The following is a 27,477-nucleotide window of genomic DNA, read 5'->3' as shown; positions in this document are numbered from 1 at the left end:
TTTTGCAAGTAAAATGTGGTTGATTATATTACTCAAAAAAACTTATTACAACGGAGTACTCATGCTCACCAGACAAGCTGGAGCTGATGAAAGTCACAAATACATCATATATACAAGCCTCTCAAGGCGGTGTGGGGGGGATGGGGGTAAGAAGCCATGGAGGGGGGGTGTATCGCCATTTGGGGCTGCCTGCCTGCGTCACGAAGAACAGGTCCTGGCCGCCCCAAGTGCACATGAAATGACATCAGAGCTCCCGACAAGCCTTGGACTCGCCCTGCAACTAATCCCATCGGCCTCGAAAGGAGTGGATGATGGAGGTCTAGAGCTCTGCTAAGGTCGCATGTACTGAAAGTTTCTCTCTGCCAAAAGTCACCTGACACCACACCTTCCAGATATGCCAACCACTAGGACTCCCTATGATTTCCCATACCTCAAAGCGGTCTGTTGTGGGCTCCAATACCTGGCGGATGGGTAGAGCCTCTAAACCGACCACTGCGCACAACCCTGCCTCGATAATGAATATCATATCTTGCATCCCGGGGCCTTATACAGAAGGTGACGGCCTTGGCTGACCGCCTGCCAGCAGAAAGCTCCCCAAGAGATACATCCAAGGCTGGGTGCTATGCAGCAAAGGATGCGGCATACTCCTCTCCACACGAGCTGTGCTGCCTCACATGACCAAAGGCAGTGCTTTGGGGTTTCCATAGACTGCTGTGTGCGCGCTTACAAACTTCCTTCTTTTGCATCTGGGCAAGCCAGCTTTCCACTGCCAAGCCTCCATGTGCCACCAGCCATAAAAAATACGATACCCTCGCCGGCCTCCAGCTACTCCATAAGCGGTGCCAGGTCTCTCGGAACGGCTCTGTGATGTTGTGCTCCGCCCAGTGTCTGCTACGTGTCGGCGCCCAATCCATATCCTCCTGCATCAGTACGTGTCTGCCAATCCTGGCGGCGTACTCCAGGAACCTCAGTGGCTTCTTGGCGACCACAATGGCCGGCCAAAGCCACTCTCCCGAATCCCACTCCAGCTCATCAAGTGGCCTTCCTTCCCAGATCCAGAGGCGCCACTCCTTGAGCTCTTGCCAAAAGACCAAAGGGTCCAGCCGCCATGTCTTCCCTTGAAGGTCAATCACCTGGATCCTCTTCCATGAAAGGACAGCTATCCCCTCATCCTGCTGCCCTCTATCAAGAGCGAGACACCCCCCCTCTTGCACGGTGAAAAAGGTCCCAAGTGGAGCGCCACCCACTCTTCCTGCCACTTGTAGGGGGATGCTTGTTGGTGAAAACCTAGCGACCTATACCTCCTCGGGCTCTATCGGCTCTCGTATCGGGGGAGCAAGCCACTCTTGAGGTATTGTTGCGTCTATCTCCCTTTTCCTCAGCTCCACTCGCTAGTAGCCTGATACTTGCTGCAGCACCTCCTTGTCCGCCATCCTGTACACCTCCCGCCATGTTCTGATGGTATGAGCTGGGCCAGCCTCCCAACCAACCCACTGGATGTGGGGGTGCTCGCCAATCTGTGTCCCTTTCCGGTCCTTGACTTGGGGGTTCCAAATCACAGGCTGACGGTCTATCTCCTCTTGGCAGGCTAGGGGGCTCTGGATTAGGGCCTTACGGAGGCCCTGCCACACGTGGAGCAAACTGTGTAGGAAGGGTGATCTTGGGGGGGGGGGGGGGCTGGTGATCTGGGTTGACGTGAAGATCCATCTCAGGGACGGCCTCCACTCACCGCCAAGCGTCGGTCTACAGTCCTGAAGACCCTCTTGCAATAGGATCTTCCAAGTCTGCCCTCCCGGTGTGAGGCCGCGGACAACTAGCTTGCCTAAGAGGGCCATACTCTGATACTTTGGGTCTATCATCCAAAGCCCTCCCTCCGGATCAAAGTCCTCCCTCTGACCGATGTCATATGATGGTCGCCCATGCCACCTTGGCCCTGGAATCCCTGGAGCCGTTTGACCTAGACCAAAGGAAATTCCACACTGGGCGGCGAAGCTGCATTACACAGGAAAAGGAGAAGCACCAATACGAGGCGATGTACCAGGCCGTCGCTAGGAGGACCTGGTTAACCACCAAGGCTCGGTCTGCTAGTGAGAGGCGAGCTGTGTTCCAGTAGGTCTGTTTCCTTCTAATAGAATCGAGGACTGGAAGAAACTGTTGGGCGGGAGAGATGTCGAGTCCCACCTGGAACCCTAGGTACCGGAGGGTCTGCCCTCTGCTCACCCATCTAAATCCTAGGTGGATGCCCCACTCCGTGCTAGAGTTCGGGTTTGTGAGGAAAGCAGCCGATTTTCACCAGTTGATTTTTGCTCCCGCTGCAGAAGAAAACACCTCAAGAGCCAGCCTCACTCTCCCCAGCATCAACTCGTCGTCCTGTATGTAGAGCGTTGTATCATCTCATACTCTGAGTCTAACAACTCGGTTTTCTCTCTTACTGGAAGTCAGAGGCCACGTAATCCGCTCACACGTGACCTGAGGAAGTGAGACATCGCCTCTGCAAAGAGAAGGAACATGTATGGGGCCAGGGGGCAGCTTTGTCGGACTGATCTCTCCAGCCGAAACTCCTCCCCTCACCTAGCACCTACGAGAACCCTGCTGGTGACTGATCTATAAAGTGCGGAGACTCCGCAAATCCAAGCCTAGGGGAAACCCAACCTCACCATGGTGCCCTCTAGGAAATCCCAGTCCACCTTGTCATAAGCTTTCTCGAAATCTAAGAGTAGTACGGCCAGTCTCTGCCCACTGTGTTGGGCCCACTCTGTTGCCTCAAAGAAGGTGAATACATTGTCTAGGATGCTCCTATCCTAGACAAAGCATGTCTGTGTGTCATGGATGATGTCTGGAAGCACGGGGTGTAGTCGCCTACCAATCATCTTTGCTAGCGCCTTATAGGCCACTGACAATAAGGTGATCGGTCTCCACTGGGAAACCTCCAACCGGTCTCCCCCTTTGTGGAGAAGACTGATAAGGCCTGTCGAAAGACTCCCTGGCATCTATCCTGAAGTGAAAATCTCCTGAAAGGCCATCAGTAGGGGGTTCTTCACCACTTCCCAGAAGGTAGTGAAGAAAGCCTTAGAGAGGCCATCCTCTCTCAGGCATTTCTGCCCGTCCTGTGTATGGAAAGCCTCTTCTAGTTCCTTCTCTGTGAAGGGGGCTAGAAGGGAACGTCCCATCTCCTTTGTGACAAGGGACGGGATGTTATCCCAGGCTTGCTGTCTACATCGCTGTCCTCTAGCTGAGGTTGTCTCCTGCTGGAAGAGGCGGCTGTAGTAGTCGGTGGCAATCTCCATCACCTCGTCTGGGCTAGAACGGGTCCTCCCATACTGATCTCGGAGGCTGCATATCTGCTCTCCTGAGGTGCGAGGCCGGTGCACCTTGAAAAACTCCTTACACATTGTGTCCTCCTTCCGCGCCCATAAAGCTGTTGAGGTGCGGAAAGAGAACTCTAAGCGCTTGTCCTCTAGGCCAGCAATGGCGGCTCGCGCGCGCTCTTGCGCTTGGAGAGTGGGATCCCCTGGTGTCTCTTGTAATAATCTCTACGTGTATCTGTCTCGTCACCTCGTCCCTCATATAGTTCGAGTCAGGGATTCGACAAGATCATGTATCTAGGGCAGATGCTGGGGGATCTAGTGTCAGGAGAACTGGGCAATGATCGGACAACGTGGTGCCCGCCAACTGCCCAATTTGGCCTCCCCGAGAGCTTCCCCTCTCTTCCACATAAAACATGTCCAACCGCTCCAGCAGGACTCCACCTAGCCACCTGTATCCCCAAGAGAAGTCCAGTGACCTCTCCCTCTTGTGGAAGGCAGGATCTCTCCAGGCATCGTGTGCTCCTACTGCCAGTAGAAAGACCTCTGATGCCTCCTGCTCCTCCCCCGGCCATGCCCTAGTAGTTTCTCCCTTTGCCCTGCTGGTCCTCCAAATCCTCCAGGTTGTTGAAGTCTCCTCCAACAATCCAGGAGTCCACCTCTGGGAGTCCATCCGCGATCTCCACCCAGAACCTGTTGTGTGCCCTAACCTCTTTAGGGGCATAGACATTAAGGACTCCAAGGCACGAGTCCCCAATATCTAATCTGATTCATAGAACCCTCCTTGCTACTATCATCCCGTGGTCTCATACACAAGCGGTAAGACTCAGACCAATAGAGGTGCATACGCCTCCACTCCTGCCGTGGGCACCTATGGTGTGCTCCCAGTAAGTGTGCGAGCTGCCTGGGAGTACCTTCCCTACCCGTTGGGCCTGGGTGGGGGTGAGCTTATGCTCCTGTAGAAGATGTTGATCCGTCCGGCAAGGGTAGGTTGCAGCTCCTGCCGAACAATCAATTTCTTGGAACCACATGTCCCATTGTAGTGGAGGCTATTCACATTCCAGGATGCAAGGTGTAAGCTCATGGGGAAACCTGTGACTGACCGAACAGGCATCTGTTCAGTGTGAAGGCTATTGATGAAGAGAAGCTATGAGACATGCAAGTACGCTTTGCCATCGGTCTGGACGGCGAACTCCAATCCCCCATGGTGGCCCTCGGCCGGACCATAGGGGTGATAGATGTTCCAGGTGGTACTATCAATGCATCTATCAGCCATGCTGAGAGTTGGGACTCTTTGCACTGGTAGAAACGGGCCGCCTGTGTGCCAGGCGCCACTCGATTACATCCCTCGGAGCTCTTCATTGTGGAGGGGCTTGAAAGATAATGCTCAGATGAGGGACCTTGGCACCAGGCCACCAGTTAATATCCATCATGCAACCCGGCCACTGCTGTGCAAACAATGCTAGTCCTTCTTCTCCCATCCATTGGGAGGTATGGTCCGCCACCTAACTCTTCAACTCTTTCTCTATCTGTGTCGTCATCCACTCCCCTGAGTGAGAGGATTGAAGAAAAAAGGCGTAGTTTGGTCCATCCAGTGGTGCTAGTAGATGGACCTTGCCCCTCCTTGACTTACGAACCACGAAGATTCCCACCTCTAGAGGTAGTGGGAACTCTCTGCGCTCCGCAACTCTCAAGTAAGACCATGGGCCATTGCGGAAGAACTTCTGTGGCAACAGGTGTGCCTGTCTCGGGAAAGTGTGATGGGCAGCAGAGGTGGATGAGCTGGTGGTTGTATGGGAGGGGAAGGACTGTTGGTGTGAGGAGGATGTAGGCGTGTGTGGCTCTTTATCTCTTGTGGGAGGAGGGGGGTTGGGTATGGGGGGGGATCACCTGAAGCAGGTGCGGATCACCTGAAGCAGGTGCGGATCAGGGGGGGTGCTCGGTACGGGGGGTGGTGGGGAGGAGGATGATTGAGGGATGGTGGGATGGACGGAGGTACATGGCGGGTGTGGGGGGGGACTGGTGGCCCTAGAAATGGGGGGCTGTGTGAAGGGGATGCAATGGTAGTGGAGAAGGAGAAGAGGAAGATGCGGGAGAGAAGAGCACACAAAATGTAGGTGCTGTCCAACTGAACTGACAGCCTTATTGCACTATCATATTATATATGAATAAAGAATGGGTGGTCACAGTGTAGACGGGTAGGTCCAGAGACCTTTTACCCCAACAATCTCCCACTAAAAGGCCAATGTGGGTAGGGAGTGAAAACAAAGAAAAGAAAAGAAAAGACAAGGTGAGGAATCATAACATCTCACCCAACGCCCAATCGGAAAGCGAGCTGTGCAAGAAGTATCAGGAACCTTTGCAGAAGAAGAGTCAAGCATCCCCAAGTCCATGACATCCAGGAGACAAGCGATCCCGTAGCTCCATACAACGGAGCAGTCCAAGAATGCTTCTCATGAAGCAAGCACAACTCATCAGTGCACGGCTGTAAAGCATCAGAGTCGCGCATAGCATCAGCGTGGCGCATATAAGACAAGCGGAGAGCAGTCAAACTCTCCAGAGTCAATCACTGAAAGAGGGCCAACATCTCGGACGGGCAACAAGAGCCCAACTAGCATAGAAGCTAGACAACAGAGGAGCAAGAAAGCCATAACTGTAAATCCCAAGTACTATCCAAGTCCACTGATCAGTAAGTATCCCGCATATCAAATGCAAACGAGCAATCACAGGTCAATAGGTAACTATCAAAACAAGGGAGCAGTTCACTGCTCAATACTTGTAAGTGTATCCAAGTAATAGCCAAGATCTATAATCGGAGCATCAAATCCCATATAGCATCCAAGGTCGTAACGGAAAAAGGCAAGTCGTAACGGAAAAAGCCAATTCAATGTCCAACTGCTCAAGGGAATACTCAAATGAATGTGGAGACGAGCTCAAACAACTGCTATCCATAGCCAAAGCATAAAGCATTCACCAAGATATCATAACCCGTACTGGGTAGCCTAGGCATAAACCATGTCATAGATGAAATGCCAGCTGCAAAGAAGTGACTGTCAAACCCAAATCAAGCTCTAATCTCAGCTCAAAAGCATTCTGGAGCATAAACAAGACACGTGGCATAGTCCAAATATATCATGACATCATACCGAGTAGCCGGGAGCACCCGTGACCAATAGGCATAACCCAACTGTAGCATAAATAGCTTCAACCTTGAAGTTTCCCGCAGCATATAACCTCTGTAATCTGAGCAAATCAGTGCTCAATCCAAGCTCAAATCCATACACAAACCATAGGCATACATTCCCGTATGTATAGGTACCAACCGTCATAATCGGGCATCAAATGCCAAGGCCTGTAAGCATAAAATTGAAGTAACAGGTGGCTGCCCTGTTTTGGACAGATGTGGGATTGTTTAAAACAATCAATGGTTTGAATAATCAATGGCTGAGCTGAATCAGCTCCAAATGCGTCTCACATAAGAGGCATAACATCCACAAGTGATCCGGTATCAATAGATATCAGTAGAAGCATCACATAAGCCATAGGCATATAAATACATGCTGTCTCAGACCTGAAATTTGTTGCAGAATATTCTGTCATTAGAATTTGTCAAATCCGATATCACCATCGCGCCCGGAGCGTGCCAAAACCCCAACTTAGACTTTACCTTGCCTGAATCGGGTTCCGAATGCCCGAGATATGACAAAAAGAGTGATTTTTGGGCCAGATTTTGAAATAGGCGCAAAGAAAACGTGAGCTGGTTGGGGGGGGTCTGCTATCCCACGTGTCAACAATAAGGCCCAAAGGGGGCACAAATAGGGGCCAAAGAAGGCCTACACCAAGCCTCAGCAAGCCTTGATAGGCTGGAAGCAAGATCCAGGTGAAGGAAGCTCCAAGAGGTGTGAGCTATGGCTGCCCACAACTTGTGAAAATCCTGTTGAGCTGAAAACTGAGTGAGAATGAAGATCTCATACCTCGTGTGGAAGGCGGGGATGAGCTCTTGAAGACCCGCTTTGATACCAGTTGAAGGGGATGCAATGAGAGTGGAGAAGAAGAAGATGTGGAAGAGAAGAGCACACACAATGTAGGTGTTGTCGAACTGAACTGACAGCCTTATTGCACTATCATATTATATATGAATAAAGAATGGGTGGTCACAGTATACACGGGTAGGCCTAGAGGCCTTTTACCCTAACACTGTGGGCCAGGGTGAGTGGGGGGGGGGGAGCATGGGATGTTGGGGGAGGTGGATGTGGGAGCTGTGGAAACTCAGGAGAGGTAGTTTGTGGTGCGGGTGGTGGATATGGGGGGTTGCGGTCCTGCCGGGTGGGGCAAGCAGGGGGTTGTGGAGTGCTCTGTAGAGGGGGCGTCGCTCGCCCACCTGCTCCTTGCTGCCGAGGCTGGGTCTGAGACGCTGGCTGCACCTCCCCCTATCGTCTCTCTCTTTGTCGTCTCTGGACCCGTGTGAAGCCGTCAGCGTCCACGTGCAGGCTTTGTCGGCAAAGCCACCTTGGCTCCGAAACGCGTACAAACTGCTGCCTGATGCCCAAAGTCGTGGTAGCGCAGGCACTGCCCTGGCTGTCTCGTCACAATGACCTGCTGCCTAAAGGAGTGTCCGCTTGCCTCAATCTCCAAGAACTATGGGATATTCTTGACCTCTTTTACTGCCACCTGCACCTTTGGGACTCCTGCAGTTGTCACTGCATCCGCGAAGGACGTGGGAAGGATAGTGCCGAAGAGCCATCGAAAGTCTTCCACCAACTGGCGATACTCTATTGCCAGGCCAGGGAAAAGAAGGGTGACCGGGTGCCGAAGAAACCTATTGTGGAGTGCAAATGCCTCCATAGTAAAGCCACTGTACCAAGGCACCATGTATATGACCCCCTTTGTGGATGCATATGGTGAAGTGGCAAGCAACTCGTGAGCTGTGTTTGCCGAAATGAGCCTAACCATGAAAATCCCTCTGCCCATTAGGACTGCCTCCACGATCTGCGCTGTGCCGATGCGCAGCATGAAGTGAAGCCAGCCCGAAGCTGGGCCTTGGTTAGGGAATGTCCTACTATCTGACCATAAATCGCTGTTTCCTTTAGCGGGTCGTGGACGGAGACTGGGCGGCCAAATCCATTGGAGCAGTGGAATGGTGGGTTGCGGGCGGAGACTGGCGGCCGAGTCCGTTGGGGGCAGGGGGAAGGACGGATAGGTGGGGCGGGTTGTGGTGGGGGGTGCGAGTTGTCGTAGCGTGCGTATTGTCGTGGTGGACTGCTGATGGGGGGCGAAATGTCATGGGGGCCGCGAGCTATCATAGCAAGTGCTGGTGATGGTGTGACCGATCCGGGCGTGAATAGACGTGACCCGAGGGGGGGGGGGGGGGGGGAGGAGGGGGGTAGCTTGCGACGTGACAGGCGCGAGCTCTTCTCTCGCCCCTATCTTTGATCATGAGATGATGAATTTGATTAACTCAAGAGGACTGAAGGGTCGAACGCCTTGTAAGATCCCAGTCTTGCCATATGAGCAGCCTCCACATAAACACTTTACCTTGATACGGAACCTTAGACTTCCAAAGTAGGATAAATCTTTCCCGCCACTTCTTTTTGCTTGTCCCAAAGATACCATAATTTATTAACATTCCCAATGACACATCTCTTGGCTTCGACCATCTGATGATATATCTGATTAGCTAACCGTTTCTCAAAATCATTAGGAAGCACAAACATCCACTCACGCCATGGATACAATGGATGTAATGCAAGCAAAGGAGATAACCTTTGAAGACTGTCCTGTATGGACATCCAAATGTCACTATATCCACGAGGCACCCTAAAGTACTGATGAATACGCTTGAAAGAATAAAGACCGGGCTGCCCAAGAATAACACCGTCAAGGACTATCTTCAACCCCAATCAAGCCATCCGATGAAACTTGTTTGGTTGCAAATCTTTTTGTGGCCAATCCAACAACCTTTAGGAAGCCAATATTTCTCCTTGTGAATTTTCCTCCCTACGAATATTAGGAGGGCGCCAAATTGCAAAACATAGCATCTCTTGCCAGGATGCAATCAAATGAGAAAGGAGAAAAGATTGGGAGACCTTAATAGGCCTCGTGGAATTAAGCACATGCCACCAGAAAGCATGAATAACTGTGCTTTTGCCATGAGAGATGCATATCTTTTCTATGAAGAATTTAGCAATATCTGACCAAGGATACTCTGAATACATAGACTCTGCAAAAGGGATAGCCTCAAAGCGGCCATATGCAAATTAACATCCAACAAAGCTGCACCCTCCATCCTTTTCGGAGTAGTCACATGCTGCAATGAAATTGATAGACTGAACCAATTCCAAAAGGAACTTCTTAGTGCAAGGAAGCAACGGCAAAAAGAACAAAATCTTACTAATCATAATGCATTGAGCCACTTTTAGTCTAACGTGTAGAGGCCAGCTCTGAGATTTCCAGTACATGAACCTATTATGAATCCGGGAGGCCATCCAATCCAGCAAGGCACGGGGGAGCTACCCAACAATAGGATATCCCATGTGTCCGGTTATATTGCCTCTTGGGATCACAATTTCATTCTAGCCCAAGGCATGTAGATCATTCTCCGTACAAGAGAGAAGGGTAGATTTCTGAGTATTAATATGGTGACTTGATGCCAAAGCAAAAAGATTCCACGCCACCATTGCGTGATTAACATTAGTGCGATCAGCCTTGAGGAATATAAAACAATCATTTGTCAAAGATTGACCCACAAGCTCGTCACCGTAGGGAAGAGATAAGCCAACTATCTCACCTTGAGCTGCCAACTTATCCAATAATGAGAGCATCGGGTGAGTTACCAAAACAAACAACAAAGGGCTGAAAGGATAGCCCTGCCGAAGAGACTGAGGTAAGGCAATTTCCTCCGTAATCCCTCCATTAAGATCAATACGAGCCACAATACCCTGACTAATGGTATTAACTAGAGAAATCATATGGGGACCGAAACCCATTGGAGACATTAATTGCCGCAAAAATGAGCATCTAACATAATCAAATGCCTTATCAATATCCAGCTGAAGCATAACAACCTGTTGGCTAGAAGATTTGGCATAATCAATTCCCAGTTGAACATTCAAAATGTTGTGCATTATATTCCGACCTTAAATGAAACCGTATTGACGTGGATGAACAAGGTGCAGAAATATTTTCTGCAATCTGTTAGTAATAATTTTGGAAAAGATTTTATATAATGACCCCATAACAAAAATAGGTCTCCATTGTTTCAAAGAGGTTGGAGAGGGAACCTTGGGCAACAACCTAATGACAGCAATCTTCCAATTTAAAGGCATCATACCAAAATTTCACTTGTTGACACAGGCGAGTTAATGGGTCCTTAAGGAGTTCCACATGAGCTGAAAACAGCTCATTAGGAAGCCCATCCTAGCCAGGACTTTTCCTTTGAGGCAAGTGGGACAGCACTTCTTCCACTTCATCTTTTGAAATATCAGCCTCCATTATGTTCACCCATTCTGATTTGACCTAATTACTAACTAGGTCACAGATATATGTTCGAGCATAGAGAACAACATCAGAAAGAATCTCTTGCAGACCCAACAAGGACCTATAAATGTCAGTAGTCATTCGAATGATGGAAGCAGGATTAGTCACCATATCACTTTGCCCATCCTTTAAGTGCACAATATTTTCCCAATCATATTTCTGATATAGACGAGCAAAAAATTGATGAGTTTGACAGTTATTATCATGTAAAGCTTCGGCTTTGGCAAGTAGTTTGTATTTTGCATATTGCTCTTCTTGAAGAGATTCAACCTTGCCTTTCAACCGTTCAATGCATGTGAGCAAGTCATCATTGAAATCCCCAGTATGGCACAGAGACAAGGAATGAGCCAATAAACATTAGGCATGCTGCAATTCAGCTCGAAAAGAGGAAGCATGCTGAATACCATATTGTCGGTATAATGCTCACGCATTATCTCTAAACACTGCATATGCTTCCATCCCTCTAGATAGGACGCTTGAGCTAAAAGAAGCTATTAGTTGGTGAACACCTTCCAAAAACTGGTTTTGCTGCAAAAAAGATTGATTAAACCAAAGAGGCAAACGAGCAAGCAGAGCCTTAAATGCATGAACAAGTCTCTGGTTCATTTCCAAGACCAAAGGGTAATAATTTGACAACATGTTTTGTCTTTCCACCCACATATCAATGACTACAGGAAGAAAAGAGTCACTCTAGCAAATGTAGATCCTGTCCAATTTGGCCAAAGTATTTGGATGCTGAAAAGAACGATAAGTATATTCGGCTTGTGATGGATACATCCAGGACCACATGTCCTGTTTCAAAGATACCACTGCAAGAGCATGCCAAGCCTGCCACCTAGAGCCATCCATAATAGAATGCGGAGAAGTCGCCTAAATCCCCAGAAACACACGCATTGAAATCACCCATAACAAAGGCTTGACGAGCCATGGCAAGGTAGTGCAGGTCATCCCAAAGCTGAGGACGTTCCCTTGTAGTAGAAGGAGCATACACCCCTACAAACCACAAAACCTCTCCCTCATAAATGATTTCCAGAATCACAAATCGGCCACGAGGGTCCTAAGAAATCAACGATGGTTGTTGTAGGGAGGATTTGACAGCCAACATAACTCCCGATTTATGCGGGGCTCGACCACGAAAAAAAACTGCATAATCCTTGTATACATAAGAAGATCAAGCCAAAGCATGTTGTTTATGCTCCACAGCACAAAAAACGTCCCAATTTCCAGCCACCACAACTTTCCACAACCGATACTGCTTGCTGCCCGAAGAAATACCTTTCACATTCCACAACAATTTTCATGATCAATCACAAATGAGGAAAACTACTGAACCACCACTTTCGCTTACCCTTTTTCATCAATAGCCTTGGCAGCCTAGAATCAATAGCCTTGGCACGGAAAGGAAATTGCAGTTGCTGGGAAAGGAAAACATCTCAAGGAGGCACAAGCCTCCCACGTGCATTGAAGCACAAAGCTGAATCAGAAGTCATTTTATCTTCCACTGTCAGAGCACGCAAAGATTGAGGTTTCATATAAAATCCCCTACCTTTGCGTTGAAAGGTCTGAGTGATTGGGGGCGGTGGAGGATGGGCAAGCGTTGAGCAAGAATCCTGCCTGGCATTACGACGAACCATAGTGACCTAAGAATCCTCGTGAGGAGACAAATTCTGCCCACCCGCAAACGAAGCACGCTCCCCACCAACGTGGGAAACATCCATTTTGCCTTCATCACGACCATGTTGGGAGAGTTGCTCTGGATCAGCTACTACTGGCTTCTAAATTGTCTGCCGAGGGAGGTGGTCTTGCATTTCCATGTCTGGATCTATAGGGTATTGCACTACCTCCATATTTTTGTCGTATTCCGAAATGAAATGGCTCAACTGGCCACATCTGAAACAGTGTTCCAAAAAAGTACCCCATTTCAACTCCTAGAACCTCAAAACGAATTTTTGTCCGGCGAGGTTTCCCTGTATCCCAAAGCATACATGCCCTATTCCAATTGCAGGAAGCCAATTGAGATTGCACCAAAACCTCCCCAAGGGCTCTCAAAACCAGAGGGAGGAGTCTCCAGAGATGTGCAGGGAAATCAACCACCTCTACCCAAATCGGGCATGCCTGTCACAGCACCTCTTGAAACTCAGCCATGGGCCTCCAAGGGACCACATGAACTAGCTGCCCATCCATAAACAAAGGAATGCGTCGCATAATAAGAGCCCGTACTTCCGCAAAATGGAAAACGAGAAAGGTCATATCGATACCATTAGATTCCTGCAGATTTGCCGTAGCAGAACCAGATTCTGATCTCAAATGCCCTACTGAACCTTGACTGGTGAAGTCATAACTGAGCTGGGATTGACTCTTTCAGGCACTACGTGGAAACTATCTACGTAGATGCAGAAACAGTGGACAGTCTATTGCTATCTTTCAGTCGGACGCTGCAGAGAGGTAGGAGGAACTGGCGTGAGGTGGAAAGGCAGGTGGACAGTTAATACTGCAGCCGCAGGGGAAAGGACAGGGTGTGCAGGCAGGTGCCCTAAACTGAAAAGGAAAACGAAAAACCGAAAGCAGCGCATGAACCGCCTCCGTGACAGAAGCGGATGATCAGAGACTGCCACCTCTTACTCCCGTTGGTCCAGAGCCTGCCTTCGCCCTGCACGCTTATGCAGGCTGCGTGCAGGTGGATTAGGCCAGGGTTTCTCTTTTTTTTTCGTAAAAGGTAATTGTATTAATTACGAAAAAAAGTACAAGATGACTTGATTACAAGATACATGACGACAATCTAAGCCATCATGTGAAAAGGTTCTAAGTACTACAAGTTACAATGTTATGGCAAGGATGCAAATGAAATTGCCATATGCCAGGGACGTAAGTCCTCCCTAGAGAGCAAATCAGAATGCTGGAGAAGATCCAACTGCCAATACAAAAGGCCCTTAAGCCTCGCAATATGCCGCTGAACATTATAGGCGGAGTCAAAAAGAAAAGCATTCCTAATGGTCCAGTTATGCCAGCAGCCCCAATATCGAAGAAAATGATACATGAGCTTCATATGTGGCTGTGTAGGAGTGGGGTATTTGGGCTGCCCGAAAACCCAATCAAAGGGGCGCAGGGTGAATCCAACCACTCCTTGCCAAATAGCCGACAAAAATAACCAGACTTTCTTTGCGATGGGGCACGAAATAAATCGGTGGCGGGCTGATTCCACAGCAGTGGTGCAAAAGAAACAATTGCCATTGGAGATTCGTTGCTTGGAAAGAGCCGACGCAAGCGGAAGACCACCAATCATCACTCTCCAAAGAAAGACTTTACATTTGAAGGGTGTCTTGTTCAACCAGCCCTCCATCACAGTTGCCCTCCACCATGACCGGGATTTACATAATCCCCATAAAGCATTCGCTTTGGTAACTAGCCATTGATGATCTTTAATCAGAATATGATACACTTGGTTAGCAAAAGCTTTGCTTAAAGTCAGCCGGCCTTGTAGGTCCCAATCCTGCCAGGGATGACCTAAAGCAAGGGCAGGAAAGGGTTGTCTGCTCTGGAGTATCCGCAAAAGTTGTTCCCATAAAGGCCTATATCCTCGAGGGATCCTGAAAAGCCTCCTAGCTGTACGAAAAGATATAAGCACATTGCGACTGGCAAGGGTGGCATCCGCGACTGAAGACAAGCCCAAACGGGCCATCCGGTTGAATTGTGGTCTAAGCTCATGTTTACCTTCCCATGCAAGTAAACGCGAGACTGCCAGCAATTCCAATTGAAAAGAGTTAGTAGCCAAGCGATCCTCCGCTGGATGCCACTGAGCCTTTTGGGAGGACCCGTTTCCAGGAACATACCAAATGAGTAAGCAGCGACGAAGAAGAATTGGAGAACCGCGAATCAGCATTAAGAACATGCCACCAAGAACCCCGGATTTGGGTATTGCCATGTAGAAGCCCATGGCTCTCAAGGAAATAACCAGCTATATCGACCCATGGATGATGATCCGAGCACATGGCGCGGAAAAGAGACCAACGGAGTGCCTGCATGTGAGTTTGGGCATCTAAAATAGCTCCGCCACCCATGCGTTTGGGGGTGCACGCATGCAACCAAGAGATCCAGGAAATACCTGCATGCAATGAGTCCTTCTTCCATAGCATGAAGCGAATAGACTGAGTAAGAGCATTCAGAGTCGTAGTAGTCCAGGGCAACAATGGCAAGAAATATGTGAGCATTGGCAACATAATTGTCTGGGCCACTTTGAGGCGAATATGGAAGGGCCAGGCTTCAGATTTCCAATACATAAACTTAGCCACCATTTTCTGAGAAATCCACTGCAGAAGTTGCTTTGGTGGAACGTCAACACCCAAAGGGTACCCAAGGTGCCTGACAATGGAGCCACGAGGAACAACTAGACCCTGCCAGTCCAAGGACTGCAAGTTCGACTCCGTGCAGCTGAGAATGGCTGATTTGAGCGCATTGATGCGAAGGCCGGATGCCTGACCAAAGATGCTCCAAACATCCAATGCTCGTCGAAGGTTGTCCTTGTCCGCACGCAAAATCATAAAAGTATCATCCGCCAGGGATTGGCTCATGAAGTGCTGTCCTGTAGGAAGCGACAGACCGGCCAACTGAGAAGAGGCTGCCATATGGGATAACATGGAAAGAACTGGATGTGTCGCAAGGGCAAAGAATAGAGGGCTCAAAGGGCATCCTTGTCTGACAGAGCGGGCAAGTACAAATGCTTCAGTAACACCTCCGTTCAGCATGACTCGCGAAGACGCTGCAGCGCTAATGGTGTAGATTAGACGAGACATCCGGGGACGAAAGCCCATAGCAGACATAAGTTCAGCAACGAAAGACCAATCCAGATAGTCAAAAGCCTTTTCCAGGTCCAGTTGAATTAGTACTACCTCCTGATTAGAATGCCTTGCATAATCAATAGCCAGTTGAGCATTCAATACATTGTGCAGAATATTTCGGCCCTTAATGAAACCATACTGTAGAGGGTGCACAATGGCCGGGAGATGCTTATGAAGCCGATTCGCCATTACTTTGGAAAAGATTTTGTACATTGAATCCATCAAAGAAATGGGGCGCCACTGTGTCAACTTAGATGGCGAAGGAACTTTTGGAAGCAGTTTAATAAGGCCTTCTTTCCATGAGGAAGGCATGATCCCCGTTTGCCACACCTGCTGAAACAAAGCCTGCAATGGTTTCGCCAATTGGGTAGCAAAAGCTTCAAAGAACTCATTGGTGAGACCATCCCAACCCGGACTTTTATCCTTGGGCAAGTGTAACAAGACGTCCATAACCTCTACCTCACAAATATCGGACTCCATAGTAGCTTGCATGTCCTGCGGAAGCTGATTGCGGACCAGGTCATAAAAACCCGAACGGGCCTGAGTGATTTGGTCTGAAGGTGGAGAAGTGGAGCCGAGAAGGTCACGGAAATAATTCCTGCACATATGCACAATAGTCTGCGTCCTCGAGTCTGGTCATATTCTCCCTAGCAGGAGAGGCATGGAGAGCTCGAAAGAACTTATGGGTCTGACATGCACTATCTTGCAAAGTCTCTGTTAGATGTTGCAGTTTGGCCTGCTGATATGATTTCAAGTGGAATTCTTTAATAAGATCAGCCACTCGCATGGCCAGTGCGAGCAGAAATGCATCATCCGGAGTGTCCACCAGCAGAGAACGAACCAAAGCTAGCATGTCCTCGGCTGCCTTGCGACGCTGCCGACAAAGAGAGGCATGATAGATCCCATACTGCCGAGCAACCCGCTGCACATTAGAGAGCAATCTTTCAAATGACGCAGTGCCTTGAGAAGAGAAGTCCAAGAGGAATCTGTCAATCAATTGCTGCATATAGCCCTGAAAGATTGCATGCTTCAGGTAAGACGAATTGAAACGCAAAGGGAGTCTCTCCAGAAATTGCTTGAAAGGTGCAATGGGTTGTGCAAGCAGCTCAAGCTGCAGAGGGAAATGGTCCGACAAGGCATATTGCTGCAGCACTTTTATTTCGAGCAGCTCGGGAAGAAAATCATCATTCTGCATGATATATATACGGTCCAATCGCGACCATGTTGTTGCATACTGGGCAGAATGGAAAGTAAACCCTGTAGAAGACGGGTGTAGCCAGGACCAAAGATCTTGCTTAAGAACAGCAAGAGCCAACGCATGCCACATACGACTTTCCGGCGCATCCATCACCGAATGTTCCGATGTAGACTGGGAGGAATCAACACACATATTGAAATCCCCCATGAAGAAGCCCCGTCTGCCAAGTGACAAGGAGGTCTGCAAAGTCTGCCAAAGCGCCCGACGAGATAAGGAATCATTCGGAGCATAGAGGCCAAGTAGCCATAAGATTTTCCCTTCGAATAAAATTTCAATCACCAAAAAACGGCCATGAATATCATTTTTAATAAGAACAAGCTGATATTTGTCATGGACAATCATGAGCACACCCGAATAATGCATGGCCTGTGTCCCTGCATAAAACAATCGAAAGCCATGGCAATCTACCACTTTTCCGGCTTCACCGTGACTCTTGTGCTCAACAACGTACAGGACATCCCACTGATTTTCATGCAATACAGTCCACATGGCATGTTGCTTGTGTCGAGAGCAAATTCCTCGCACATTCCACGTGGCTATTTTCATGTGTATTCAAAACAAAATCAGGTACGAGGCACAACTTGCCTCGATATAACTTTGTCAGCAAGAATGTCCAGGACTCCCTCGTCCAAGAAATCCGCCAACACCGCAAAAGAGTTCTGAGGACCAGATTTGGAAGTAGACGGCATATCTGCTGGCTTGGGGGTGGAACGGGGATAACGACGGTCCCACGGGGTAATGACATTACCTCTGGTATCAAATGCCAGCTTAGCAAGGGGACCCTTTGGATGATCCGAATACATTTTCCTGGCGGGCTGATGAAGGGGGGCAGAGGAAACCATAGCAGGAGCAGAGCGCTCGGAAGACAACATTTCCTTCCTGCGCATATATGTACGCATGGAATCTTGTGAGGTAGTAGGCACAGTGTTCTCCATGCCAGCAACAACCCTGTTGCCTTTTTTTGCACGTACTTCTACCCAATTAGTGGCGCTGGAATCCAGACCCGAAACCTGTTGTTTACCTTTGGCCAGAGCTTGGGGCTGATGGGTAGCATCCAGCGACGGGGCATCACACACCATATCTTCCATGGGCGGCGCAGCATGGCCAACATCGGAAGTGTGCTGCTGTTCTGGGCATTCGGCTATAAAATGCCCCAACTGTCCACAGGAAAAGTAATGCCCTGCAAAATTGCCCCATTTCAAACGAAAGTGTAACGGGTGCATGCCAGAGCAATTGAGGCGTAACCAGGCAGGCCTTTTTCTTGCAGTGTCCCATAGCATACACAAGCGGTTGCGATTCACCGCCCTGAGACTGGGAGGGACCAGAACAGTGCCCACAGCGGCCATAGCATCCTTCAATAGTGGCCAATAAACAGCCGGACAATTTTCCACCTCTACCCACACAGGGCATTCACGTTGCAGCAGACGCTGAAAATTTGCCATTGAACGCCATGGAACCACATGAACCAACCGGCGTTCAAAAAACAAAGGCAGTTTAGACAGGAGAGCAGCACGTTGCGTCTCCGATTTCAACGGGACCTCAAAAAAGCCCCGGGATCCAACAAAAATCTCTTCAACACATTCCCCTTGTAGCATACTGTGCAACCACTGGCGAATACGGGAAAGCAACGGGATTCGACCAGTGAAGAAGAGTATCACAGCGCGATCATAAAATACCGAAAAGGAGCGTAGGACAGTTTTTGGGTCCACGGTGGTGTCCAGAACATCGTCAGGTGCAGAGTTAGAAAAGACTTCCTAATTATGTTGAACATAATCGCCAAGCAAAGTGTTTGCAAATTCCAGCAAATGCTCCCAGTCCACTTCCTGAGAGTCCACAGAATCCGAAGCAACCTGAGCATAGGACCGATCCTGAGAAACACCTATCTCTTCCGAAGTATGCTTGGTACGTTTACCCGCAGGCTGGATGTCGGGACCAGGGGGCATCTCTTCGTTGCACGGAACCATATCCTCAGGTTCCTCAGCATCAGAATCCGGGCCAAGTGCTGCCACTGTTTGATCTATGAAATCCAGATCCAAACCAGCCATCGTATATTATGATTTGATCTCGAAGGAGGACTGGCCCTCTCTCTTGCCGGCTCTCTCGCTCTCCCTCTTTTCTGTACAGAGGCGCTGTCCAGGGGTGTACTCTGCAAGGAGAGCTAATGAAAACGGAGCTTTACCTGTCACCGTGCAGGGGCAAAAGGGCGAAACAAAGGCCTGGCGGTCTCCACGGCAGGATGGGACAGGCTGGGGTGCCGGGCAAGGATCCGTCAGCAGCGTCCGGGGACAGGGCGTCAGGGGTAGGCGACCGTGGACAGGGCGTTTGGCCGTGGACAGGGCGCCAGGAGCAGGACGCTGTGGCGGCTCCAGGAGCAGGGCGTCTGCTCCTGACGGCTCCAGGAGCAGGGCGTCAGAAAGAGGGCGCTAGGGATTCCGCTGGCGGCGCAGGGAGCAGACGCGACCTGCAAAAACAGGCGGAGATGCAGGCGTCGACGATGTTGAGAAAACTCGAACGACAGACGAGCAGAGGCGACGACGGGGCTGACGCGAACGGGGGGTGACGACAGGCAGGTCTTCAGGCTGCGACAACGCAGATCGAGGCGACAGCAGGGCGCGCCAGACCAGGCGATGGCAAGGCGGCACGAAGCAGGGGCACCATCGCTACGCTCCCTCTCTCTCTCTCTCTCTCTCTCTCTCTCTCTAGGCCAAGGTTTCTCTCTCTCTCTTTTTTTTTCGTAAAAGGTAATTATATTAATTAGGAAAAAAATACAAGATTACTTGATTACAAGATACATGACGACAATCCAAGCCATCATGTGAAGAGGTTCTAAGTGCTACAAGTTACAATATCATGGCAAGGATGCGGAGGAAATTGCCATATGCCAGGGACGGAAGTCCTCCGTAGAAAGCAAATCAGAACGATGGAAAAGAGCTAACTGCCAATACAACAGGCCCTTAAGCCTCACAATATGCCGCTGAACATTATAGGCGGAGTCAAACAGAAAAGCATTCCGAATGGTCCAGTTATGCCAACAGCCCCAGTATCGAAGAAAGTGATACATGAGCTTCATATGTGGCTGTGCGGGAGTAGAGTATTTGGGCTGTCCAAAAACCCAATCAAAGGGGCGCAGGGTGATACCAACCATCCCTCGCCAAATAGCCGACAAAAATAGCCAGATTTTCTGAGCGACGGGGCAAGAAATAAATCGGTGGCGGGCGGATTCCATAGTAGTGGTGCAAAAGAAACAGGTGCCATTGGAGATTTGTCGCTTGGAAAGAGCCGAGGCAAGCGGAAGACCCCCAATCATCACTCTCCAAAGAAAGACTTTATATTTAAAGGGTGTCTTGTTCAACCAGCCCTCCATCACAGTTGCCCTCCACCATGACCGGGATTTACGCAGTCCTCATAAAGCATTCGCTTTAGGAAGTAGCCATTGATGATCTTTAATCAGAATATGATACACTTGGTTCGCAGAAGCTTTGCTTAAATTCAGCCGGCCTTGTAGGTCCCAATCCTGGCAGGGATGATCCGAAGCAAGAGCAGGAAAGGGTTGTCTGCTCTGGAGCACCATCAAAAGCTGTTCCCATAAAGGCCTATATCCACGAGGGATCCTGAAAAGCCTCCTAGCTGTACGAAACGATATAAGCACATTGCGACTGGCAAGGGTGGCATCCGCAACCGACGACAAGCCCAAACGTGCCATTCGGTTGAATTGTGGTCTAAGCTCATGTTTACCTTCCCACGAAAGTAAACGCGAGACTGCCAATAATTCCAATTGAAAAGAGTTAGTAGCCACGCGATCCTCCGTTGGATGCCACTGAGCCTTTTGAAGGACGTGTTTCCAGGAACATACCAAATGAGTAAGCAGCGATGAAGAAGAACTGGAGAACCGCGAATCAGCGTTAACAACATTCCACCGAGAACTCCGGATTTGGGTATTGCCATGCAGAAGCCCATGGCCCTCAAGGAAATAACGGGCTATAGTGACCCACAGATGATGATCCGAGCACATGGCGCGGAAAAGAGACCAACGAAGTGCCTGCATGTGAGTTTGGGCATCTAAAATAGCTCCGCCACCCATGCGTTTGGGGGTGCACACATGCGACCACGAGATCCAGGAAATACCTGCATGCAATGAGTCCTTCTTCCATAGCATGAAGCGAATAGACTGAGTAAGAGCATTCAGAGTCGTAATAGTCCAGGGCAACAATGGCAAGAAATATGTGAGCATGGGCAACATAATTATCTGGGCTACTTTGAGGCGAACATGGAAGGGCCAGGCCTGAGACTTCCAATACATAAACTTAGCCACCATTTTCTGAGAAATCCACTGCAGAAGCTGTTTTGGGGGAACATCAACACCCAAAGGGTATCCAAGATGCCGGACAATGGAGCCACGAGGAACGACCAAACCCTGCCAGTCCAAAGACTGCAAATCGGATTCCGTGCAGCTTAGAATGGCTAATTTGAGCGCATTGATACGAAGGCCTGACGCCTGACCAAAGAGACCCCAAACATCCAAGGCTTTTCGAAGGTTATCCTTGTCCGCACGCAAAATCATAAAGGTATCATCCGCCAGGGATTGGCTAATGAAGTGCTGTCCTGTGGGAAGTGACAGTCCAGCCAACTGAGAAGAGGCGGCCATATGTGATAACATGGAAAGAACTGGATGTGTCGCAAGGGCAAAGAATAAAGGGCTCAAAGGGCACCCCTGTCTGACAGAACGGGCGAGGAGAAAGGGCTCAGTAACACCTCCGTTCAGCATGACTCGCGACGACGCCTCAGCACTAATGGTGTAGATTAGGCGAGACATCCGAGCACCAAAGCCCATAGCAGGCATAAGTTCAGCAACGAAAGACCAGTCCAGATAGTCAAAAGCCTTTTCCAGGTCCAGTTGAATCAGTACGACCTCCTGATTAGAATGCCTGGCATAATCAATGGCCAATTGGGCATTCAAAACATTGTGTAGAATATTTCGGCCCTTAATGAAACCATACTGGAGAGGGTGCACAAGGGCAAGGAGATGCTTATGGAGCCGATTCGCCATTACTTTGGAAAAGATTTTGTACATTGAACCCATCAAAGAAATTGGGCGCCACTGTGTCAACTTAGATGGCGAAGGAACTTTGGGAAGCAGTTTAATAAGCCCTTGTTTCCATGAGGGAGGCACGATTCCCGTTTCCCACACCTGCTGAAACAACGCCTGCAATGGTTTCGCCAGTTGGGTAGCGAAAGCTTCAAAGAACTCATTGGTGAGACCATCCCAACCCCGACTTTTATCTTTGGGCAAGTGTAACAAGACGTCCATAACCTCTGCCTCACCAATATCTGACTCCATAGTAGCTTGCATGTCCTGCGGAAGCTGATTGCGGACCAGGTCATAAAAAACCCAACGGGCCTAAGTAGTTTGGGCTGAAGGTGGAGAAGCAGAACCGAGAAGGTCACGGAAATAATTCCTGCACATATGCACAATAGTCTGTGGATCCAGGATAAGGTGGCCTTTTGCATCCTCGAGTCTTGTCATATTCTCTCGAGCAGGAGAGGCGTGGAGAGCCCGAAAGAACTTATGGGTCTGACAAGCACTATCTTGCAAAGTCTCTGTTAGATGTTGCAATTTGGCCTGTTGATACGATTTTAACTGGAATTCTTTAATAAGATCGGCCACCCGCATTGCCAGGGCAAGCAGAAATGCATCGTCCGGAGTGTCCACCAGCAGGGAGCGAACCAAAACCAGCAGGTCCTCCGCTGCCTGTCTACGGCGTCGACAAAGAGAGGCATGATAGATCCCATACTGCCGAGCAACCCGCTGCACATTAGAGAGCAATCTTTCAAATGACGCAGTGCCCTGAGAGGAACAGTCCAAGAAGAATCTGTCAAGCAATTGCTGCATATAGCCCTGAAAAATTGCATGCTTCAAGTAGGACGAGTTGAAACGCAAAGGGAGTCTCTCCAGAAATTGCTTGAAAGGTACAATGGGTTGTGCAAGCAACTCGAACTGCAGAGGGAAATGGTCCGACAAGACATTGCTGCAACACTTTTATTTCGAGCATCTCAGGCAGAAAATCATCATTCTGCATGATATATATACGGTCCAACCGCGACCATGTTGTTGCATACTGGGCCGAATGGAAAGTAAACCCAGGAGAAGACGGGTGTAGCCAGGACCAGAGATCTTGCTTAAGAACCGCAAGAGCCAACTCATGCCACATACAACTTTCCGGCGCATCCATTACCGAGTGCTCCGATGTGGACTGGGAGGAATCAACACACATATTGAAATCCCCCATGAACAAGCCCCGTCTGCCAAGTGACAAGGAGGTCTGCAAAGTCTGCCAAAGCTCCCGGCGAGATAACGAATCATTCGGAGCATAGAGGCCAAGTAACCATAAGATTTCCCCTTCGAATAAAATTTCAATCACCAAAAAGCGGCCATGAACATCATTTTTAATGAGAACAGGCTGATATTTGGCATGTACAATCATGAGCACACCCGAATAATGCATGGCCTGTGTTCCTGCATAGAACAAACGAAAGCCATGGCAATCCACAACTTTTCCGGCTTCACCGTGACTCTTGTGCTCAACAGCTTGCCTCGATTTGACTTTGTCGGCGAGAATGTCCAGGACTCCCTCATCCAAGAAATCTGCCAACACTGCAAAAGAGTTCTGAGGACCAGATTTGGAAGTAGACGGCATATCTGCTTGCTTGGGGTTGGAGCGTGGATAACGACGGTCCCACGGGGTAATGACGTTGCCTCTGGTATCAAAAGCCAGCTTTGCAGGTGAACCCTTTAGACGATCCGAATACATTTTCCTGGCGGGCTGAGGACGGGGGGTTGAGGAAACCATAGCAGGAGCAGAGCGCTCGGAAGACAACATTTCCTTCCGGCGCATATATGTACGCATGGAATCTTGTGAGGTAGTAGGCACAGTACTGTCCATGCCAGCAACAATCCTATTGCCTTTTTTTGCACGTACTTCAACCCAATCAGTGGCACGGGAATCCGGACCCGAAACCTGTTGTTTACCTTTGGCCAAAACTTGAGGTGGGTGGATAGTATCCAGCGACGGAGCATCACACACCATATCTTCCATGGGCGGAGCAACATGGCCCGCATCTGAAATGTGTTGCTGCTCTGGGCATTCGGCCATAAAGTGCCCCAACTGGCCACAGGAAAAGCAATGGCCTGCAAAATTGCCCCATTTCAAAGGAAAGTGTAACGGATGCATGCCAGAGCAATTGAGGCGTAACCAAGCAGGCCGTTTCCGTGCAGTATCCCATAACATGCACAAGCGGTTGCGATTCACAGCTTTGAGACTGGGAGGGACCAGAACCGTGCCCACAACGGCCATAGCGTCCTTCAATAGCGGCCAATAAACAGCCGGACAATTTTCCACTTCTACCCACACACGGCATTCACGTTGCAGGAGGCCCTGAAAATCTGCCATCGGGCGCCATGGAACCACATGAACCAACCAACGATCAAAAAACAAAGGCAATTTAGACAGGAGAGCAGCACGGTGCGTCTCAGTTTTCAAGAGGACCTCAAAAAAACCTCGAGACCCAACAAAAATCTCTTCAACACATTCTCCTTGTAGCAGACTCTGCAGCCATTGGCGAATATGGGAAAGCAGCGGGATTCGACCAATGAAGAAGAGTATCACCGCGCAATCATAGAACACCGAAAAGGAGCGTAGGACAGTTTTTGGGTCAGCAGTAGCTTCCAAAACATCATCAGGTGCGGAGTCAGAAAAGGCTTCTTGATTGTGTTGAACATATTCGCCAAGCAGAGTGTTGGCAAATTCCAGTAGATGCTCCCAGTCCATCTCCAGAGAGTCTATAGAATCCGAAGCAAACTGCGCATAGGAACGATCCTGAATAACACCTATTTCTTTCGAGGTATGCTTAGTACGTTTACCCGCAGGCTGAAGGTCAGGACCCGGGGGGATCTCTTCAGTGCACGGAACCATATCCTCCGGTTCCTCAGCACCAGAATCCGGGCCAAGTGCTGCCACCGTTTGGTCTATGAAATCCAGATCCAAACCAGCCATCTTGTATGACGAGCTGATCGCGAAGGAGGACTGATGCACAGGGCAGATGACTGTCGGCTGAGTTAGAAAACGGCACCCCGGTAAGCCTGTTTCGCATACGGCGGAGGACGACCCTCAGGACGTCACACGATCAGGTTGCAGGCGGTAAAAGTCGGGGGCGACCACCACGGTGGCTGACTGGCGAGGGCAGCGTCCGACAGGCGAGGGGGGCGACCGACAGGCGAGGGCGGACAGCAGGCGTGGGCAGAAGCCCTGACGCACAAGGCGAACAGGCGTGAATCAGGCGCAGAGCCCGCAGTGCACGCGGGCGATAGCAGGGCTGGAGGCGCAGCTGACGGGTCACGATGCAGGCGGCGAGCCTGTGGCAGATGTCACACGGGCGGGTACAGGCGAGCCTGTGGCAGACGTCACACGGACGGGTACAGGCGAGCCTGTGGCAGACGACACGCGGACGGGTCGCCAGATGCAGGCGGCGAGTCTGTGGCACGAGATGCAGGCGACAGGGCAGGACGGAAGGCTCGATGAAGCAGAGTGACGTGCAGGGGCGAGACGACCGAGGCGCAGGGCCACGTGGCGGAAAGGCGACGGAAGCGCAGTCGACGAAGGACAGACCCAACAAGTCGAGCAGGACAGAGCAACGTCAGGGGCCCTTGGCGATAGGTCAACACGGCGGCAGCAGGGCACGACGCACAGGCGACGACCCCATCTCCATCGCGTCGACTCGCTTCTCTCTCTCTCTCTCTCTCTCTCTCTCCCCCCCCCCCCCCCCCCCCCCCCCCCGAAAAAACAAAAAACACAAAAGTCAATGTAGGTCACTGAGGAGACTGCTCAATGCTAGGAAACCAAATTATCTTTGGTCAAAATATCAACATACTAAACAAGATCAAGTTGCCCCATTGAAGAAGTCCCTTAAGCTTCACAACATGGCGTCGGATGAAAGGGGCATAAAAAATAAATATATTGCAAGTGACCCAAATATGCCAAACCCCAAAATCGAAGTAAGTGAAATAGTCTCTTCATTTGAGGTTGCATTGGACTATGATATTTAGCTTTCCCATGCCAACATCCAGGTTACGCTAATGGATTTAATTGTAATCAGGTGTTTATTCTCTTTCCTTTTGTCCTATTTCAGCACGTCACAGAATTGTTAAATGTGCTAAATGATCCTTTGTTCTTTTTAATAGGAAGCTCAAAGATTAAATTTGTGAGGATTAGATGGGAAGAACCTGATCATACGTGCATGAATATTGGTGAAAATGAGCAACAAAAGGTTGAGAGTTACGGGTTTCACCATCAGTTTTCTGGAGAGCTTATACTAGAAGTCCATACTAATCCTGTCCTCCAAAGGGGAATGGCTTGGGAGACTATTAAAGATGCTTGTTGTGGAATTCATGATTTGATTGACTGGAGGAGAAGTGGACCTTCAAGTATTGCAGAAATCTGTTCTGGACAAGGTGTTGAGGCTGCAAGGCATTGCATTTACAAGGTATGAAACAAGGTGGCTCTGTTACTGCATTAGAAGCTCTGAATATATCTGGCCATTGTATGTGCAACTTGTAACCTAGGATTGCCATGACCTAGAAATGTAGAAAACCAATTCACCAAGTGTCTTAATGTGTGCTGCAGCGGCTTGAAGTTTCTGTAAAGGGGATGGGTACAAAGGTGCATCACAAGCATCTCTCTCTCATCTCAGATTATATGACACACACTGGGAGAGTCTTGGCTTTCACTGCCAATGGTATGAAGCTTTGGAACAAGGACATGAAAATCTCTCTACCTTTCACTGAAGGCGCAAATGCGGTATGCAGTTAGGAGAGTTAAGTTGGTGACAAGCTAAGCGTTTCATAATTTACAAAATGAACAGTTACATCAAAGGTTGGATGGTTGCAGGATCCAAAAGGTGTTTTCATGGATGCAGCCAGGAAGAAAAAAACAGAAAGGTTAACTGGTATATTAGCATCAATAGTTTGGGGAAATTTTGATGGCATGGATCCTTTTGATATTTTTATGTCACCAAGGCGTGAGGTAAGGCTTTGTCCTTGTTCAAGTATATCTATGTTGCTTGTTCCAAAAAAATAAAGCACCTTCTAAACCATAATTCAGAAGTGAGACTTCTAAGAGATATGAGGTAGGGTAGCCAGAAGATTAGTGCCTGTGCAAAAATGAGAGTCAGATTGTATATTATGAGCAGATAAAATTTTTGCTTTTCTATTTTAGTCAATTGCCATAAAAGTATCAGATGTTAGTTTTGTTGTTCATCTTGAGAAGCTCTGCAGGAAAACCATAGCTGCAATTGATAAAATTTCAATCGCAGCTCATGAAAGTAGCCTGCTTAATGGGCTATCAAAATAGGCTAGGCATCAAGACAGGGAATGAGATTTAATCTCACAGAGGAAAACATGATAAAGCTCAGGCAACTATTTGGAAAGCTAGTGGCTGAGGAGGTTGTTCTGCTTGTATTTGGTCACTCATGGAGGGTTGGCTTTGGGAGT

General features: G+C 49.3%; 1 protein-coding gene across 7 annotated transcripts in view; it reads left to right on the top strand.

Annotated features, from left to right (window-relative positions):
* Positions 1 to 27,477, top strand: part of LOC148031984 (DNA-directed RNA polymerase IV subunit 1-like) — a 221,189-nt gene that overhangs the window by 178,191 nt on the left and 15,521 nt on the right. For all 7 annotated transcript variants that reach the window (XM_087682585.1, XM_087682591.1, XM_087682586.1 and 4 more), the window contains 3 exons: positions 26,170 to 26,471; positions 26,612 to 26,785; positions 26,876 to 27,010. In XM_087682585.1, the coding sequence (XP_087538711.1) occupies positions 26,170 to 26,471; positions 26,612 to 26,785; positions 26,876 to 27,010 (611 nt within the window). The remainder of the gene's footprint in view (positions 1 to 26,169; positions 26,472 to 26,611; positions 26,786 to 26,875; positions 27,011 to 27,477) is intronic.

This window comes from Lygodium microphyllum, chromosome 8 (genome assembly GCF_053477565.2).
Source record: "Lygodium microphyllum isolate KBCC chromosome 8, Lygodium_microphyllum_v1.1.10, whole genome shotgun sequence".
NCBI classification, from domain to species: domain Eukaryota; kingdom Viridiplantae; phylum Streptophyta; class Polypodiopsida; order Schizaeales; family Lygodiaceae; genus Lygodium; species Lygodium microphyllum.
The sequence above is the reverse complement of the archived record's forward strand: the minus strand, read 5'-3'. Positions and strand labels throughout refer to the sequence as shown.